The sequence below is a fragment of the Eptatretus burgeri genome, chromosome 18, assembly GCF_056783735.1.
Source record: "Eptatretus burgeri isolate ZD-2024b chromosome 18, Ebu_testis_v1, whole genome shotgun sequence".
NCBI classification, from domain to species: domain Eukaryota; kingdom Metazoa; phylum Chordata; class Myxini; order Myxiniformes; family Myxinidae; genus Eptatretus; species Eptatretus burgeri.
In genome coordinates, this window is record NC_140978.1 from 12,843,141 (window position 1) to 12,862,718 (window position 19,578).

The 19,578-nt window shown below is 42.5% G+C and overlaps 1 protein-coding gene and 1 pseudogene across 3 annotated transcripts in view; one reads left to right on the plus strand and one right to left on the minus strand.

The window, feature by feature from the left end:
- Window positions 1–19,578, plus strand: part of LOC147008630 (kelch-like protein 5) — a 115,605-nt gene that overhangs the window by 31,098 nt on the left and 64,929 nt on the right. For 2 of the 3 annotated variants that reach the window (XM_085863816.1, XM_085863815.1), the window contains 2 exons: window positions 8,640–8,840; window positions 15,099–15,235. In XM_085863816.1, the coding sequence (XP_085719942.1) occupies window positions 8,640–8,840; window positions 15,099–15,235 (338 nt within the window). Of the gene's footprint in view, window positions 1–2,359; window positions 2,526–8,639; window positions 8,841–15,098; window positions 15,236–19,578 lie in introns of those variants that run through there. The other variant, XM_085863817.1, reaches the window with a different exon arrangement.
- Window positions 9,679–12,115, minus strand: LOC147008631 (uncharacterized; annotated as a pseudogene).

Genomic DNA, 19,578 nt, shown 5'->3' on the forward strand with positions numbered 1-19,578 from the left:
GAGGAATTGTTTGCATCAACTTTTAAGGCTTTAATTTACTTCCATTGCTGCAGTTGCTAACCCATTACTTGTTCCCTGAAAAGGGCCTTTTTAACAATTCTGAAATTTATATTTTACAGTTTTTGGTAACCTAAACTTCTTTTTTTTTTTTTAACCTTTGGCTGTTTACCGCTTAGCTTTGTGCCATTTGAGGTTATTCACTGGTCTTGAACTGCTTAAATTTCAGAATTTCAGTAAAAATTAGAAAAATGGGGGTGTTCAACTTTTGACTGGTCGTGTGTGTGTGTGTGTGTGTGTGTGTGTGTGTGTGTGTGTGTGTGTGTGTGTGTGTGTGTGTGTGTGTGTGTGTGTGTGTGTGTGTGTGTGTATATGTATATATATATATATATAGTCTTCTCTGTTGGCGCAGTGGTTAGGGCAGCGGAGCGGTTAGGGCACCATATCCCTGTGTCGTAAGAAACGACCAGGGTTGCGTCAGGAAGGGCATCCGGCGTAAAATATGTGCCAAATCACCATGCGGATCATACGGACGATCCGCTGTGGCGACCCCTAACAGGAGTAGCCGAAAGAAGAAGAGGATATATAGTCTTCTCTGTCCCCTCAATTCGCATTGTTGCTCATGTACCATGTGTCTGGTGAAAGATGGACCTGATAATAAAATAATGATATATCATTACCCACGGCCACTATGCAGATTATTGGATTCGCTATATGTGCTAGATAGTAGATATATCCCGTTTGTGTGTGTGTGTCCAACGTGAGGCTCCACAGCATGAACCAGCGAACCGATTTTGATGAAACTTTTCCAACAGGTGCCATGTGGGAATGCGCGTGTTTGAATTTCGTTGCCTAGCAACCACCCGTTGCTGTGCAGCGGCCGAAAAACCGCATACAGTATTTTCAATACTTGTCCTTCAGTTTTGAATGTAGAGAAACGAGACTTTGGAATTAAACACTTCGAGATATTTAGAAAATTTTACTCTTGCCGATTTTTGATTGAAGTTTTATTTTTCAAATGGTAGTCCTTCAAAAATCGGGTGTCTATTTACCGTCATTTTTTATGAGGGGCTTAGGAAAGTGGGCGGAGCTTAGGGAAAGTGGACGTGGTTGATGAAAAGTGGGCGTGGCGTTGGAAAATAGTGTGGCTCAGGAGGTGTGGTCAAACGAGAGCATTGAGAGAAGTTTATTGGGTTTTCTGTTGTGTGTGTTTGTTTGTTTGTTTGTTTGTTTGTGCAACGTGAGGCTCCACAGCACAAACCAGCAAACCGATTATTTTTCAAATGGTAGTCCTTCAAAAATAGGGTGTCTATTTACCGTCATTTTTTTATGAAGAGTGCCAGTTGGCAAAATACGCAATAGGAAAAATCTTGCCAGGCAGAGGAACAATTTTATGTGAACCAATACGTCTTGGCAATGAACCTTCGGCGGTGGATCGGTCAGAATGAAAAGCATCGTATCCAGCGCTTCGATCCTAGCGAATCCCTCGTCGCCTACCGGCTTGTTCTCTTATGTCTTATTCACCTTGTGCCGTGTCTCTCCGGTGTTCTTTTGTGAATTGATAAGATTCAGTGTTTCCTGACAGGGGATTTACCTTGATTATCTGAAACCTTGGTTTTTGTGTGTCTTCTGTCCTCCTGCTCTGTTGTAATAAACCTTGTGTTCATAAAAGCGGTCATTCGAGGTATGGGACCTCCATGAAGTGAGTGAATTGGCTTTAAAAATCTTGTAACGGGCCGATTTGGGAAATTGGTTAGCGATACATTGGTTGACAATGGACGCTTTCAGGAGGCTTTATTTATTTATTTTGACCACCTTGCTGCAAAGCCAATGGTACTTTTGGAAATGGGTTTGAGAACTTCTGTTTTTTGTGGCTGGGGTGGTGAGTGGTTCTTTCCTGACTTTTCCATTCCATCGTGTTTGACTTTTTGACAATGTACTCTAACTATTGTATTCTTCCTTGCTTTAGTTTATTTGTTCTCCTTAACTGGGTGGGGGGGGGGGGGGGAGTTTTTTTTTTTTGAATGAATAAAGCTTGATCCCTGAATTATTTATTTATTGTTTTGAATGAATAAATCTTGATCCCTGAATACCGTTTAAACTTTTCACTTGCAAAATTGGTTTCAAAAGTCTTGAAGTGCTTGACGTGCTGTGAAGCTACATCTTCACTGTACATATACTTCATATTTCTGCAGATGGTTCGCGGTGATCTATTGTAATCGTTGCTCATCACCACAAACTATTGTACTGACATTGTTACAAGTTTGAGTAAGCACCCTGTGTACAGGGAAGGAAGCCGTTTAAAGGCCCAAGCTGCTTTGACAGGAAGGGAAGTTGGTCGGGTGGGGGATGCATGAGGGGGAAAAGGCAGCGAGTCTACTTTGGGTGAAGCCACAAAACAGGAATTTCCTGAAGGATTTTTCTGGGCCTGTGAACATCGTATCATAACATTTTGGCCAACTGGATGTTTTTCACTGCCATTTTCTTTTCTGCTGTGTCTTGAGGCTTTTGGAGGTGCCAAAGTCGAGGTACGACTTCCCTGTACTGCTCACATAAGTCACTTGCGTGAATGCTATGAGATCGTATCATCGTATTTTTATTCCTCATTGAAATTGTCTTTTTGGATGTTTAGTATCCACTAACTTTGTTGGGAACTTTGAAATAACAGGCATTTCTGCTGTGGTTTCTCGACCCAATCATCGATGCAATTTGTGTGTTTCGAGTCGCTGCGTTCAAGCAGTTTTATGCTGTGCAAGATGGTGCCTGTATTTTGCTTTGGCAAACTACTCAAATATGCATGGGAAAGTGTTGGACCTCCCCCCACCCCCACACACCTCGGGATTTATGGTAACGTAAATACTGTCACATCTGCTTATGTACTTTGTGGCTGTGCGTGTGGGTTGTTTTGTAACAAATGTAGAGTAGTTTCCACAATCTCATTGATCTCATTTTTCTTCCCATTTTTTTTTCTTCATTAGAAGCTGTCGTGCATTACCTTGAAGACGGATACCAGGCTGTCATGGCATGTGGAATGATATTTGATTGTTTTGGTTCTGTTGGGTCAGACGGGCCTGTTTTGCCCCACCTTGTTAAGACCGTGGTAGATGAGCTTGGGGTTGGTAGGGCTCCTTGGCCGAGTTTGTGTCGAAGATTGGCTGTGGTGTGGCTGGATAACATCCACCTGCCTCGTACCAGACCCCGGAGCACATGAGGGCATGAGGCAGATATCTTTGGATGGGGTGTTTCACGTTTGTTTTCTTCTTTCTCATTTCTCTGAACCATCTCACATGTTGCTTTATTTCATTGTTCCTTGCTCCTCCTCCACCTATTTCTCCCCCACCCCCCTCTTGATATTCATGTCAACAAAGTGATACAGGTTGTATGTCTTATACAAGATGAGCGAGTGCTTCAGACAGGATTTTGGAGAGAGAGTTGTAGTGTTTTGTTAATGGAAGCATCACTGCTGTGATACACTATGGCGACTGAGGAACAAAACTAATTCCGCATGAAGACGGCGCTCGTTTTGAATAGTTTGTGCATTAAAGTAGTAATCACTTTGTAGTTATCTGTGATGAGTATAACTGAGGATTTCCTTATTGGATTGACAACCAACATGGAACTACTGCAAGGGAATGTGTCGTCATTGTTGTTCAGCCACAAGCTGTCGTCGTATGCATTACAGAATATATCAGGCATCCTAGATGGCCAATTTGCTCAACTTGGTTGTTGCATCATTGTAAGAGCATCCTCTCCGAGTCTGGGGCTCGATGATTCGAACTGATTCATACCACAGACTTTAAAAGATCGTATGTGCTGCTTCCTTCCTTGGCAGTCAGCATTTAAAGGATAGAGCATGGGAAAAGCCCGTTGGTCGGAATCCATGGGGAAGAGCAAATTCCCCTCTATTTCCCCTCTTGACTGCCATGTTGAGTGAAGAGAAAAGCGATCATCAATATAACATTGAGTGCTCTCGTAAGTGACATTTCCTCCCAATCTCAGCAGCTCTTGATGTAAAAGTGAAGCTGTCTAGACTCTAGTGTTTTCATGTACTGTGTTTTTACCTCCACCACCGTAGGTGAAGGAGGTTATGTTTTCACCCCTTTCTGTCTGTTTGACTGTGTACAAGATATCTCAAAAAGTTGCAGATGGATCCGGATGAAATTTTGTGGACAGGTTCGGTGTGTGACAAGAATGAACTGATTAGATTTTTGGTGAAGATCCGGATCTGACTACTATAATTTTTTTAAGTGATTCTTCACCTTTGAGAGATGGGGCCAAAAACGATACAGCATGATGTATCACAAGGTTGTGGACAGATTTGGAAGACATGTTGGGTCTGTGGCAAGGACGAATTGATTCGATGTTGGTGAAGATCTGAATCCTGATCTGGATACGAGAATTATTTAATTTCCAAAGTGATTCTTCACCATTGAGAGATGAGAGAGGGCCCAATTTATGTTCTCGTGGATCAGGCATGACGTGGTGGAGGTATGCGCTCTACTGAGTGCCTTTCTAGTTTGGTGTAAAAGTCGATCTTTTTTTTTTTTCTTCCTCTTATTCTTCTCCCCCCCCACCCCCCATAAATAATTGGTATAATTTCTAATTTAAAACCCACCTCAGAAATCATTACCAGGAACGTTTGCCAATTGGGTGGGATTGCTGACTCGTGTGACATTATGCACTCACAAATTCCATTTGATCCATCCATTTCAATGCTAATCATACAACTCAAACTCGTTGAAACAACAACAAAAACCAGTAGGGATGGATTTCCCCCCAAAAATGAATGAGTTAGGAAGGAAAGAATGACACCACAATCCTTTTATGGATTGCTATAACTTCTTTCTTCTTCCACTGAAGGTGAAGGGGGTTGTTTTCACCCCTCTTTGTCTGCGTTTGTCTGTCTGTGTCCAGGATATATCAAAAAGTTGTGGACGGATCCGGGTGAAACAAGATGGACTGTTTGGGTGTGTGACGATGACGAACTGATTAGATTTTGGTAAACATCCGGATCAGGCTACTTTAATTTTTTAAGTGATTCGTCACCATTGAGAGATCGGGCCAAAAATGATATGGAGCACGATATCTCAAAGTTGTGGATGGATTCGGATGAAACTTGGTGGACACGTGCGTGTGACAAGGAAAAATTGATTCACTTTTGGTGACTATCCGGATCTGATGATTTTCTTTTTTAAGTGATTCTTCACCATTGAGAGAGAGAGGGCCAAAAATGATATCTGGTATATAGTGTAGACAGGCCAATTGTGTGTGTGTGTGTGTGTGTGTGTGTGTGTGTGTGTGTGTGTGTGTGTGTGTGTGTGTGTGTGTGTGTGTGTGTGTGTGTGTGTGTGTGTGTGTATATGTATATATATCTTTTTGTTAACGTGGAAATCCAACACAGGTGCAGGCCATTCAGCTCATCATGCCTGTGCGAACACCACACCAACCCATCAACACAAGATCCAAGGGAGAAAATGCAAAAAATGTTTTTAATGGTTGAAATATATATATGTTTAAAAAAAAAATTTCCCCTTTTCTTCCTCTCAGGGGATAGGGCATGGGCTTGGTTTAAAAACACACATCATCAACCACACCCCCCCCCCTTGACAAGACATTGTTGTAAAACATTTGAAAGCAAGGAGGAAATAACGGTATATGACGTAACAAAAGCGTGCTCCTCGTGCAGGAAGTGCGGGACGATGGCAGTTTTTATGGTGAGGCGATTCACAAAAGGGTGATCAATTTGATGTTTTCTGAGCTGTTCATGATATCCTTGATGTACAGTCAACCCCCGCTTCATCGCGGTTCACCTATCGCGCCCCCGGTTCATCGCGGGTTTTCCCTTGGAACGTAACTAATTTTTTCTGCAGATTCCCCCGGTACATCGCGGTGATAATATATAAAACAAATTATTTAAGCAATAAATTATAACCCGTGGTGCTCGACCAGTCACAACGCACGAGACAAAGTTTCGCTTGTGAACTACGAATATTTTCTACGTTTTTTTTTTTTCTTTTTTTTCTCCAAGCCCCATGATGCCACCCAAACGCCCTGCACCTTCTAAGGCTTCTGGCAAGGAACAGAAGCGCCAGAGGAAGGTCCTGGGACGCTCCAGGAGAAGGTGAAGGTAAAGATGCTCGATTATATGCTTCGGGAAGGAAAAAGGTTTGCCGCCGTTGAGCACTGCTCATACCCAGCACCTCAAAACCGACCAGACCAGACTAGTCGATCTCCAGCACCTCAAGCCCAATCACTGCCAAACTGACCAGACTAGACGATCTCAGGCACCTCGAACCCAAACTGACCATACCATACGAATCGATTTTTGTGGAGGCGTCCATTCATCGCGGATTTTCACTTAGCGCGGGGAGGTTTGGAGCGTAACCCCCACGAGAAACGGGGGATTACTATACTGGTTTGCTATCGTTTTTTCGTTTGATTTACCTTCCTAATGGTAAACCTCATAATTGTAGCATTCATCTAGCTGATGAATGTGAACCCAATTGTCTACGCGAGTCTTCATCGGCTTCAATAGCATGATATTTCAAAAATGTATTTGGCCCAATACGTTCTCGTGGATCCCCCAGGCAAAAAAGAATTCCTTTTCTGTGGTAATTCTCTGCAGACTACAACTGTCATGTACTGTGTTTCTTCCTGTAGCATTTTTGCCTAGAAAGGCATGTGCTCTACCGAGTGCCCTTCAAGTTATTATTTGCTCGCCTGTTCGAAGAACAGAGCTATAGTGATACCCCCGGCGTGAGCGTGAGCGTCGGCGTGAGCATGAAAATGTTAAAGTTTTTGGTGCAAGTTATTTCCTTTCTAATGTTTTTATCTACCACTATTTTTTACTGATTACAATATACATATATTGCTTTAAAATTATTTGGATCAGACTTAACTGCAATGCTTTATAAAAAATATTATTGGACTAGTCTTTTAAAAACGAGAAATTTATAAATAGGCGAGCATTGGGTGGCTTTGACACCAACTCTGGTTATTATTTTTTGTAATGCTGTTGGTTCCAGCAGCATAGTTGAGGATTGAAAGGATCTTCTCCACCCGAGAAGGCGCAAAAGACAGAGTCCCTGAGCAGTTGGAAACAACTGGAAATGATGGGACCAAGAGGGGTTTTGTTTTAAATACTGTACCTCCTATATGATTATAATAAATAAAACAAAACTATTTATGTTCCTAATTTATCTGAAAGGTTGTCCCACAAAGTAGTTCAAATAATATGGGCAAAAACCGCTTATTAATATTCATGAACCTGGGAGTACTGTTTGTTCCAATGCCTTGTTGGTGTGGGAATTAACCTCTTTTGTTCTGACTGAGTTTTGCTTACTAATGTGGTTGATGTAGCTTCATGTTGTACTCCAAATCGACTTACCTGTGAAGGAAAGAAGAATGGGCAAATTAGCCAATTTGACTTGTTTGCCAAAAAATATGCTACCTGCCTGTATGTGCATGATTTGTGCTGTACCTTCTTCATGATCATTGCACTATTAAAAAAAGAAGAAGAAGAAAAAAACAAAAAAACAATCGTTATTCATGCCACCCTGGATCAGTGTGACCACTCCTTGGCTTTTTTCACAAGATCTTGGCTATTCGTTGTTCACCTTGGCGTCTTGGTTTTCTATAATCATCGCTTTTCCGAAACCTTGTGAATTCTTGGCTTTTTTCATTGGCTCACCTTGGCATTTATGAAAATGAGGAGTGGTCACACTGCCCTGGATATTATGCTGTTGCTGCTCTACAATGGCCACTATGCCATAGCATCCTTTCATCCCTCAGATGGACGAGCGACAGACCTCTGTACAGTGGTGGATTAACGCACAGACCTGTAGGGCCTGTGCCAAGCAACCCTGAGAAAAATGTGGCCATAGGGCAAAGGCAGCGTGAGAGCCATGCAAATGCATGGGGCTCCTAAACAACACGGCCCCCACGTGACCGATCGTGGTTCACAATCTTTCAAGACCTCCCCCCGATGGTGGAGTCTCACTTTGCTGACAGAACCTATCAACTTATGAGTGGTGAAACACAGCACAAAGGGAATGCTCCATCTCGAAAGAAAGCACCGCCACGTAATGATTTTGATTAAAAACCCTTTTCACCCTGATTAACTTGACAGGACTTTTACAAAATTAGGGGTGAGGTTAGTGGAGAAAACAGGTTAAGTGGAATAATAACTGTTTCACGTATGCATACAAATGTAACAATAACTACAATAAAATGTGTAAATCCTCATGTTCATACATGTTGATATTCAGTAAAATCGCAAAACAACCCCTCATTAATAAATAGACCAACTCGTGTGCTCGGCATAACGTTGCGGTTTTAAAAATCAGATGTCGGCACCTGTCCCAAGGATGAAGCAAAACTACCCAGCAGTGCTGAAAAACGGAAAATAGTGGAACAAGAGGTGAAAAGGGTTGAAAATCATCCAAATTTAACTTTTTTGTTGCACAAATGGCAGAACCAGAAAAGGGTCTTCAGTCTCGCACATCCGGGGTGTCCCATTACCAATCGGCTTGCTAAGCCAGCCGTTGATTAACTGTTGTGTTTGATTGCTTGCTTGAGTGTTTTTGTTTATGGTTTGTTTATTTATTTATTTATTATTATTATTATTATTATTTTTTGGCTAGGAATTCCACAAGTGGCTGCTATCTGTCCTCTGCCATTTCTATGGAGTTGCCACAACTGGAACCTCAGGACTCTTCCCCGAACTGCTTCCAGGCACCAAACCATGCAGAGCAAACTTCCCAGAAGCTGGAGCGCTACCTGAAGGAGAAACTACTCTGTGATGTTGTTCTTGTTGCAGGAGATCGCCGTATTTCTGCCCACAGGTCTGTTTTGTTGTCGTACACCCAAGCTTCAATGTTTCTTCTTTAGTTTTTATTTATTTATTTTTGTGCAGCTTAGCGTAACTTTTGGATGTTGATAGTTCCACAGTGACTCGCGTTACATTTTGAACTACACCAAGTCAATCCTTTGGCTAAAAAAAAAACGAACAAAAAAAACGGTTTCTTTTCATGGCTTATGGAAGGTGAAGGAAGTTGTTTTTGCCCCTTTCTGTCTGTCTCTTTGTGTGCAGGATATCTCAAAAAGTTGTGGACAGGTTGTGTGTGTGACAAGGATTAATTGATTCAATTTTGGTGAAGATCCGAATCTGGGTACAATAATTATTTAATTATCAAAGTGATTCTTCATCTTTGAGCGATTGGGCCAAAAACGATATATAGCAATGCATTTCAAAAATGTATTGGGCCCGATCTGTTCTTGGATCAGGCATTATGTGGTGGAGGTATGCGCTCCACCAAGTGCCCCTCAAGTTAATAAGTGAATTGAGGGCCAAATCTTCTTAAAATATCAAGTGATTCTTAATCTAATCTTTTTGTCATGAGTAAAGAGCATGATTCATGCTTCAAAAAAAGAAAAGACTTGCTCAAAAATATTAATTGCTTGTTTAAGACTCCTCAACCCATTATAGTCCTGCAGCGTCATCTGATATTTCAGATCAATTGTTCAAATTTGCATAAAAGCACCAAATTTGGTACACATGTAGAATAATGTGTTCTGAACAATTCTAGATATGGAGCCACCCGAGATTGTGCCTTGGTCAGCTTCCGCGACCATTTTCCAAAATGGCCACCATTCTACTTTAGCGAAATTGGCTATATGCTCTTATTTTGTTATTGTATTGGTGGTCGATATAAGCAGTGAAGTTGGCGTGATGATAGCTTGACCAGGCTCCTGGTGGCTGGCATGGTATGCAGCCCATGATGTCTTCTGAAAGACTCCATCTGTGGTCACATCTTGTACTTCGAGCGCACTTCTCAGGTTCTCCAGCCACTTGTACTCTTTTTTTTTTTTTTTTTTTTTTCCTTATGCTCTGCAAAGCTGGCCGTTTCAGAGAAGTCACGGAGGTGGCCGGTACTGTTGAGCCCTTGACATTGGAAGCAACGGGTGGTACCTCAGTGTAGTACTTAGGTAGATGGTCAACAGTCATTGATACAGCAGGCCCGCCAGTGATGACAATCCCACGTTCCACTCCTCCATCTGCACACACTGGGTGTTGCAGGAGAGAGATCCCTGTTCCATGGAATGAATCCTTTGCTGTTGTGGAGCTAGGGTTGTGGTCAATGTTGTCCACAGCTGCGGTCGTGAACACACTACCACGCAGGGTTGGCAGGCAGACCACTTGTTCTGTTTGGAACATCTGACACGCCCGGTTTCCCATCTCTGCAGAAAGGTGCAGGACACGGTCGTATGAGATGCTGAGACCACAACTGAAGAGCTTGTCCACTAGTTCCCTCTTGCGAGTCTCAGCGTGCAGCATCAGGCTAATGTACATTGGCAGAGGAGTTTCTTGAGATGTGGCATGTCTGACAGCTGGATGTTCTTGTGGCTTTGTACCAACAGGAGAGGTGCTTCTTTTCTGCTTCTGGTGATGCTTGGCACCGTTGAATTTCAGGAGCTGTGCAATGGACAAAGCTGCCTGTCTTGAAGGAGCATCAAATTGATTCTTGATGAAGGGTCCATGCAGCACCATATTTACCAGTGAAAGCAGCACAGGTGGCACAGCCTCCTGCTGGCAGCCTTCCTTGAATGAGCCAGTGAATGAGTTGGCTTCCTCAAACATGTATCGACGAACTATCTGTGAAGCTCGAGCGAGGTGAACTAATTCACTGTCAGTCCAGCTCGCAGGCTTTGCCAAGTGCCTCGCCAATGCCAACAGGACATCTCGTCCTTTGCTCTGTGCCCATAGGCCTGGGAGCTGGGCTAGTAGGTGTTCCTTCAGCCTTGTCGTATTCACTCTCGTGTCCAAGGGAACTCCAAAAAGCTCCATTCTGTTCGCGTACAGGTTTGCAAGGTCGGCAAGTCTGAATACAGGAGATGTGTCCTCTTCCAGGTGAGTATCTTCAATGTAAAGGGCAAGTTCTGCCAGCACAATTCTGGAGACCACACTTTCATGACCAGTCTTGTCTTCAGCATTGACAGAGGACTTTGCACGATTGTAGAGAGACATTAAACACTTGGAATGATACTTGACATCAAGAGCTCGCATATCACCCATGCTGAGCCGTGCCAGCAGTTCGTGGTCTCCAATTTATGTTTCACACTGCCGCACACGCTGATCAATCTTGAAGGTGGTGGCTTCATGTAAGGTGTCCACACCGGACTGTCTGCAGAAGAAGCATGAGGGTTGACTCGAGGTACTTGATTCTGCACTGAGTGACCTGGTGCGCTTTCCTGGCACGGCATTGCCTTCACCAGATGAGCTGCCTCCTGCTGGCCTCTTCTGTGCTATTTGCAACTTTGTTGTTTTAAAACGAAGCATGCATCGTTTATGATAGACACCTTTGTGAGCAACCAGTGTGGCCTCGATGCCCTCTCCTTCATCAAGTCTATCAAGCTGCAACGTTCTGGGTAGTAAGCCCAACTCTCCAAACTGCATCAGATTCCCGGCCAGTGTCTTGTACCCACTCCCTGTGTTTGGGCGTTTCGCATTTTTTTCTGGGCAAACGGACTCTGCTGTGTCCTCCTGGCATATGGCACACAGTTCCCAGTTTGTGTTGGATGGGCCAACAGACGCACGGTCCATGGAAGAATGCACTAGCTGGAACTTCTTTGACATGCTCACTCCCGCTCGTGTTGACTCCGCTCCTGATGATTATCACTCCATATTCTGCAAAGACACAAAACACCTTGTTACCACACTAATACTACTACTACTACACCACCACTTCCACCACTACCACCACCACAACAAAATACTTCTGAACCTGTCACTGATGCTGTGTGCGAAAATGGATTTTCCCATAAAAATGACCATTTTTATCCAATACAATGGTTGGAAATATAATAGATCAACACAAATGACATTTGTATTGTTTTCCTTTGTAAATGCACATCACATGGAGTATTTATCACCTCTGAGAAACCGACAAAGAGAATAACAATGACAGATATCCCATGTTGTTAAAGTAGAATGGTGGCCATTTTGGCAAATGTCAAAGCTGACCAAGGCAAAATCTTGAGTGGCTCCATATCCAGAATTGTTCAGAATACATTAATCAACATATGTACCAATTTTGGTGCTTTTATGAAAAGTCGAACAATTGGTTTGCTATGCTGCAGTACTATTAGTGAAAATGTATTTTGTTCTCAGGGTTCGCACAGTCCTTTGAATTCCTGGAAAAATGAAATAGCATACTCCAGTCCTGGAAAATCTTGGAAAACTTGTCCACATCCTTAGTGCCTTGGAAGTTGTGCAAATATAAATAATCTGCCAGGCCCTGGTCTTGATTGTTATTTCTGCTGGTGTCTTTAAGAGAACACACGAGACTGTTAATTTTATCCTACCCAGGGATTTACTATTAAAGCGTGCCAAAATGTTTTCTGACGGGACGGACACTGAGCTAATCCTGATCCCCGTCAATGTATTATTATTATTATTATTATTATTATTATTATTATTTTTGTATCCCAAGTCAAGGCTTGGGGCACCAGCAGTGGAGTTGAAGGATTGACCGCATGGTGCTTATTTAGCTGCCAAATTATTCCAGAGTTTATCCCCTCTAATGTTTTTATTCTATCTGCCCCTAATTGTGTTAATAGCTGTTGGTATTTATCCAATCAGACCAAAAAAAAATTGATGACCCTGGGCCTTTATTGCAGTTTTAACTTTACACATATAATTGTAAATCAGTGGGGCTGCTGTGATGCAAGTGTTAATTGAGACGCACACTGTGTACAGTACTGTACTGTATGTATCTCCACATCAACCCTGCATTTTGTGGAATAGTTATCAATTCCTTTTGTTAACCTCCGCCATCGAAGATCGGAGGTTACTGGTTTCACCCCTTTGTTTGTTTGTTTGTGAACAGTATTACGGAAAAACTCCGGATTTCGACGAAACTTGATGGGGGGGATTAGGTATGGTCCAAGGATCATGCCATTAGATTTTGGACTTGATTCAAAATCCAATATGGCTGCTATGGCGGCCATTTTGAAGAAATATTTGAATTTTTTATTTTTATTTTTTTGCATTTCTACATGTTGTAAGTGATTTCCAACAAAAACATGCCAAAATTATAATTGTGGCTGATTTTGGAGCTTCAGGTGGATATACCCACGTAAATTCAATTTCTGTCTCAAGGAATCTAGTTATGACTAATGAATTGAGTATGTAGAAGTTAAAAAGGAAAGTTGCAAACTATAACTCTGAGCACTGTTGACATCAAATTGAATGAATAGGATATCGGGTTCACTTAAGTGACCTAGCAGTATTGGCGGCAGAGGTTTTCCACTCTACCGAGTGCTCCCCCTCTAGTTTTCGGTTATTATTTGCCTTTGATTTTAATTTATTTTTTAAATCGACCATGCTCCCAAGAGGAAAACTATTGCTTATGCAAAAAAAAAAAAAAATGAAAAAAAAAAGTCGAGGAAAGTTATGTCCTTGACACAGAAATTGGAGGTTTTGACTAATCTTGGTCGAGGCATGGCGTCACTGCATGGGCAGACATTATGGTGATAAATAATACAGCATCCGCCAGGAAGAAAACCTAAGGCGTAGTGACTGCTCTGGTTTTGCACCGTGAGTGAAGGAGATTCTGGAAGACCTCTACTGTTCAGGACGCATGAGTTTATAGGTGAGGAAACTTGACCTCCCACATAAAACAAAGGTTTACTTTAGTTTGAAAATCCACCTCGTATGTCGGGAGCATAATTTGTTGTTGCGTGTTATCTCCCAAGCTCCGATGACCGTGAGTCTCAGCGTCTCAAGAGGGAACATGGCAGAAAGATGAGGCTTGGATTGCTTTAAATAATGGTGAAACTCAACCAATCCAACAGTGAGGAATAAAGTAAATGAATGTATTGAAATTCACATACACAGCAATAACACTCTTACCGCCAGTTCAAGACCGTGAACGATATGGACGTTTTAATACAATCTATGCAATACTCAACCCAATAATCTCAATATCCTGAACGTGGATGGGGTATGGCATCCCAAAGTCCGTGCACGGACCCACACTTGTAGATGATCGGAGTCGTGCTGAATTTATAGACTGGAGGTCAAGTAGTGAGGTGAATGGATGCAGATGAAGATCATGAGTTGGCAAATGCCGCCGTTATGTCAGTCGGCTGAAGTACTGTAACATGGAGATGCAGGTAGAGTGCTGTGTTGGGAATAATGGTCCCTCAAAGGGCTGTAACCAACGCACATGACGTTCCCCACGAATTCCACCAGCAATCGTGCCGATTATGGAACATCCAACATCCAGCGAGAAGCACAAAGCAGAAACACTCAAGAAAATGGCGTATCAAGGCCCATAATGGGTGCACTCTATTTCCCGCTGAAACGCGTTTAGTGCCAAAACTGACATGCAGATTTACCCCCCACCGAGAGGGGACAATGAAGCAAGTGTTTACCTCCAAGGGAATTGGCGATCCAACCTCAACAGGTATCTGAACTGGGCTCCAACCTCAATGTAACTGCTCCAAAGGATGGTGCCGTTTCATCGAATCGAATCCAAAGAAGGATGCATGTTTTTCTTCCTGTTTTTATCAGTTGCATTTTTTTTTTCCCCTCTAAAACCGTTTCTTTAGTTTTTAGTTAACTCTCTCATAAATTTTACACACAAATACTGAAAGTATGCTCTAATTAAAATGGTGGAAGTGACAAATCTAACAGTTGACTTCAATTTTATTTATTATGCAAATGAGGATAATTATTAATTGCTGTTTTTTTCCATGTGACAACCTAGTGATTTAATGCTGCAAAGGTACAACTTGGAACGGTTCTGTGGTATAACGCTTCCCCAACAGGTTGTCACTCCCAACCTGTCCTCCGAGTTTTGGCTTTATCCATCGATAACATTTTGAGATGCCCTGTTCAAACAATCGGGTGAATCTCCAATCAAACAAATCGGAAGGCCTAATCTCCGTCCACCTTCAGGGGACCTTATGTATGACTTCTCAATATGGTGTCAACTTTTTTACTTTGATTAGAGTTGTTTATAAACATAACACTTGTCATGTTTAAGTATTGTATTTTATTTTCTCATTTAAATATTGCATGTTTGTCTGCATCACAGGTTGATGCTCAGTGCTGTATCTGACTATTTTGAGGCAATGTTCACAAGCAACTTGCGAGAGTCCACAGAATATGAAGTGACACTTGAGAAAGTGGATCCTGATGCACTGTCGTCACTTGTGCAGTATGTTTACACTGGTGAGTTGTAATTTTGATATAACAGCTGAGGGAATATCCTTCAACTGAAATTATTTTTCTTTTGCATTGTGGTGGGGGTACAAGGGATTAATGGAGATGAAAGGGGGATGGGGGGAGGGCAGAGGGCATGGTGAGGCAAAGGTTGAGTTGAATTCAAATGGGTAAGGTGTGCACATGCCAGCCGAATGCCCTGTGAGTTATACAGCAAAGTACTACGATTTCCTATTCTTGAGCTAATTATGTGGTTGGTAGTGTACAGACAGCCCATGGTTTATGAACACAATGCGTTCTTGAAAATGTTAAGCTGGATGTTCATAAACCAGAACGATAAATCCCCTTTCAATACATGTAATAAGTGATTAATTGGTTTCCGAACACAAATTAAACTTTTGTTTTGTTTTTAAAAAATATAAACGTTGTTGAATGCACTTTTAAAATATAAAAATGGTTAAATTACCATAAATGCATACAGTAATAATGATATTGACAAAGGTGAAACAAAATACAGTTGATGTAAAAATTATCATTAAATGCCTGAGCATTTCTGAAGCAACGTGTACATACAAATGTTTTTTTTTGGGGGGGGGGGGGGCGCAATCGACAGACACTCATGGCAGTTGGTGAGGTCATTGTGTACAATGCAGTTTAGTATGGTGCCACCAAATATGCCTAATGCATCACAGGAACATGAATGAATCCCTGCATTCTGTTCAGCACGCCGTCCATGCATCCGTTTTCCTGCATGAGAGCGTCTGATTTTCTGCACGCTCAGTGTGGTATGGTCAAAAACTATAAAATCTCTGACACCCTGCCCTGCTCACCAAACTCTTCCTATGGTATCAAAGGCCATCTCCACTCGTGGCTTGCTGACGTCCTCTCCTGTCACAGCCAATGTGTGGCCCTAAATGGAGTTCTTTCATCCCCTCTTCCTGTCCAGGCTGACGTTCCTCAAGGCAGTGTTCTAGGCCTTGTTCTTTTTTCTGGTTTTCATCAATGATCTCTCTGACTCTGGAAAATCCTCTTTATCTCTTTGCGGATGACTCCACCCTCTGCCGGGACCCTCTGTCATCCCTCAGACCGGCATGCAGCAGCTTCTTCGCTCTCTGCAGATCTGGGTAAAATCACAAACTGGTCCAACACGTGGACCATGTCTTTCAATCCTGACAAATCTCACACTCACTGTCTCCCCCCCGAAAGGACCGTTTGGAACCCCCTCCCCTCCCCCCTCCCAATCTACTTTCTCAACAATCCTCTGGAAGAAGTCCTTTCTTTCAAGCTTCTGGGTCTCACTATCTGCCATGATCTTTCCTGGGAAAGTCACATTTCCAACATGGCCTCCAAAGCCAGTCGCCAACTGGGAATCCTCCATCGTGCAAAGTCCTTCCTCGGCCCACCTGAGCTCCTGACCACAGACAAAGCTTTCTTCCGCAGCCTGATGGAGTACTGTTCTCCCCTCTGGGCTGCTGCTCCTGCCTCTCATCTTTCTCGGCTTCATGCAGTGGAAACCAAGGCATTTCGGATCATTGTTATGAAGCTGAGTCTTTGGGCTTCTCACTCTCTCACCACAGGCAGGTCGGTGGTCTTTCTGTCTTCTTCTGTCTCCTCTCTGGTCTCACTCCCCATGCTTTGTCTGCGATTATATCCCCACCATATTTCCGCAGAGCACCCAAGGTCAGCCAACAACCTCCTTCTGGTATAACAACCAAAATCACGAATCACTGCTCACCTTCACTCTTTCATTCCTCTTTTTTTTCCCCCGCCTTTGGAATAAACTCCCTCGCTGTTCAATCCTATTTTCCCTCCAGGCCTTCAAAGCAGCTGTTCACCACCACCTCTTATCGTCTCCCATTCAAATCCTCTTTTTTTTTTTTTTACTCCCCTTAATCCCCCCTCCCTCAAACCACCACCTTCAAATTCCCTGCTTTCCCTGCAGAAAATCCCTGTCGTGTCCATCTTTTATATCCCATGCTCCCCGCCCCATCCCTCTCCCTTTCACAGAGCTAATGTCTCTGTTCCTCACTGTTTTGTCCTTCCCACACCCCTCTTGTCTCATGCCCCCCTTGCTGTGCGTTGTGTTAGCTCTCATATGAGCCTTGACAAGGTATAAAAAAAGAAAAAAAAATCCCTTTTCAAATAAATGTAAAACATTAAATTTACTTTTGAAATATGTGAATAAGTTGGAGTAAATCGAACATGTGTAGTGTGAGGGATAACACATAATGTTAGTGAAGTGAAGCAAGGCGAGCACCCCTGTCTCTCGTGCTGGTAAGGATGGAGAGAATGACCTGTGGAACGGTGGAAAAGCGAGGTGAAGCCCGTGTGAATAATTAACTCTCAAGGTCCGATTTCCTCTTTAGTGCCTGAACATTTTGTGTGGATGGACCAAACGTTTGAAACACTGAAACCTGGTTAATAAAGTTTACCGCTCATTTGAACAGGTGCTCATAAACCAAGGACTGCTTGTATGTTCTTGCGCTTCAGCTGTAGTTTCTGAGTTTAATCATTAATGAAATAAGACTGCTCAATGTGGTGGTTTGTATGCAGTGCTGGCAAGTGATGCTATCTTGAAAAACTTTCGTTCGGAAGGGATTAAAGCTTGTTGCACCATCTGTATTTTGTGTGGATGTTAGATTGTATGACATTTTAAAGTGAGCAGACCATTGAGCTCCCTGGCAAACTTTCCTGCTCGGTTAATTCCAATTCTTAAATCTACAGTTGGGAGGATGTTTTGTAGTTTGAAAATGTTATTGGAACGATCATATGTAAAATTGCATTCTGTGTCTACGTTTTCTTGTTAACTCTGCCACCAATGGTGGACAGATGTTACGTTTTCACCTCTGTTTGTGAGCTGGCTATCTCAAAAAGTTCTGAACTGATTCAGACACAACTTTGTGGACAGGTTGGGTGTGTGACGAGGATAAATTGATTTGATTTTGATGAAATTAAGATTCGGATGCTAGAATTTAAAAGTGATTCTTCACTGTTGAGAGATCAGGCCAAAAACTACATTTCACATGGTATTTAAAATAGTTAATGTGGAAGCATTATGACAACGACGTGGATGGGTTGGTGAGTTTACGAGAACAATACGATTTGATTTTGATTCAGGTACAGATCCAGATCTGGCTGATCAGTGGGATACAAAATGTGAACTGGTCAACCTGGTGGAGGGATGTGCCCCAACCTGTGCCATTGTAGTATTTAATATTTCCATCCAGCCTACTCATCTGTCACTTGCTTTTACTTTTAACACAATTCACGATGTATAGCTTTCCCAAAAGTTTTGCAGTCATGAAATTATATACTCGCTACATTTGAGAGCATGCACTGTTCAGCAACTCCAATGGTTCCATAGCTGGCAGGATTTGATCAATGAGGAGGTTGTTGAAAACAGATCATGATTATCATGCGCAAAATATTCCATAATCGTATGTACAAAGTACCTGTTTGGTTATAATTTTTACTCTACAAGTCAAAGGTTGAGATGTTTTAAGAGAATTTAAAGAGTTGAAGGGAGAAGATGGGGTGGTGGGGGGGGGGGGAGAGTAGTGGAGGAAAGATTCCAATAGTATTGATTGGTGTTTTATTATTAGCTTATCTGGAATTTGAATTCCAGATAAGGTATCGTCATTGTGCACCGTCTGTCTATCCGTCCCCTATTTCGACTTCTCCTGCCAAACCGCTGCACCCATCTGGCTGAAATTCGGTAGCAAGGTTCCCACTCATTGGTAATGTGGATTGCAAAGCTCATTCTGGTCACATGACTTTAAGTATGTCAAAATGGTGGACTTGGTAAGTTCCTTCAAAAATCTTCTCCAGACCCACCAGTCAGAATGATACCAAATTTGGGTTACAACATGAGGCTGGGGCCCAGATAAGCGACATGTCCAGTGGTACTATTTAAAAAAATTTAAAATTTTTTTGAGATGTTATGTTCCTTTCTGCAAGAATATTAAAAGAATGTTTTGTGGTGTTTTCGGGGCTTTACATAATTTTGTGCATTGAATGTTCTATCGTATTCAGCACATTGCTGCAGTTTTTCATCATTTTTGGAAGCTTGGCTGTGCCCCCTGTAGGTTATAGCAGGAACTTGGAATTTGGCCAGGGTGCCAGCAATGGCACCTTTCTTCGCAAGGGATAAAATGTGATCTTAAACATGCAACCAATTCTAGCAGATGGGGCACCCAGTGTTGGCATCTGTTTAAGGGATGGTGCATACATTGTCATATCACCATGTCTGCAGAAAGGCAGGATGACTGTTTACAACTGAGGTGAGATTGGAACCCACATGGGGCAGCTCGGCAGTGAATGCTCATACCTCTCTGCTATCCTTCCATACCAGA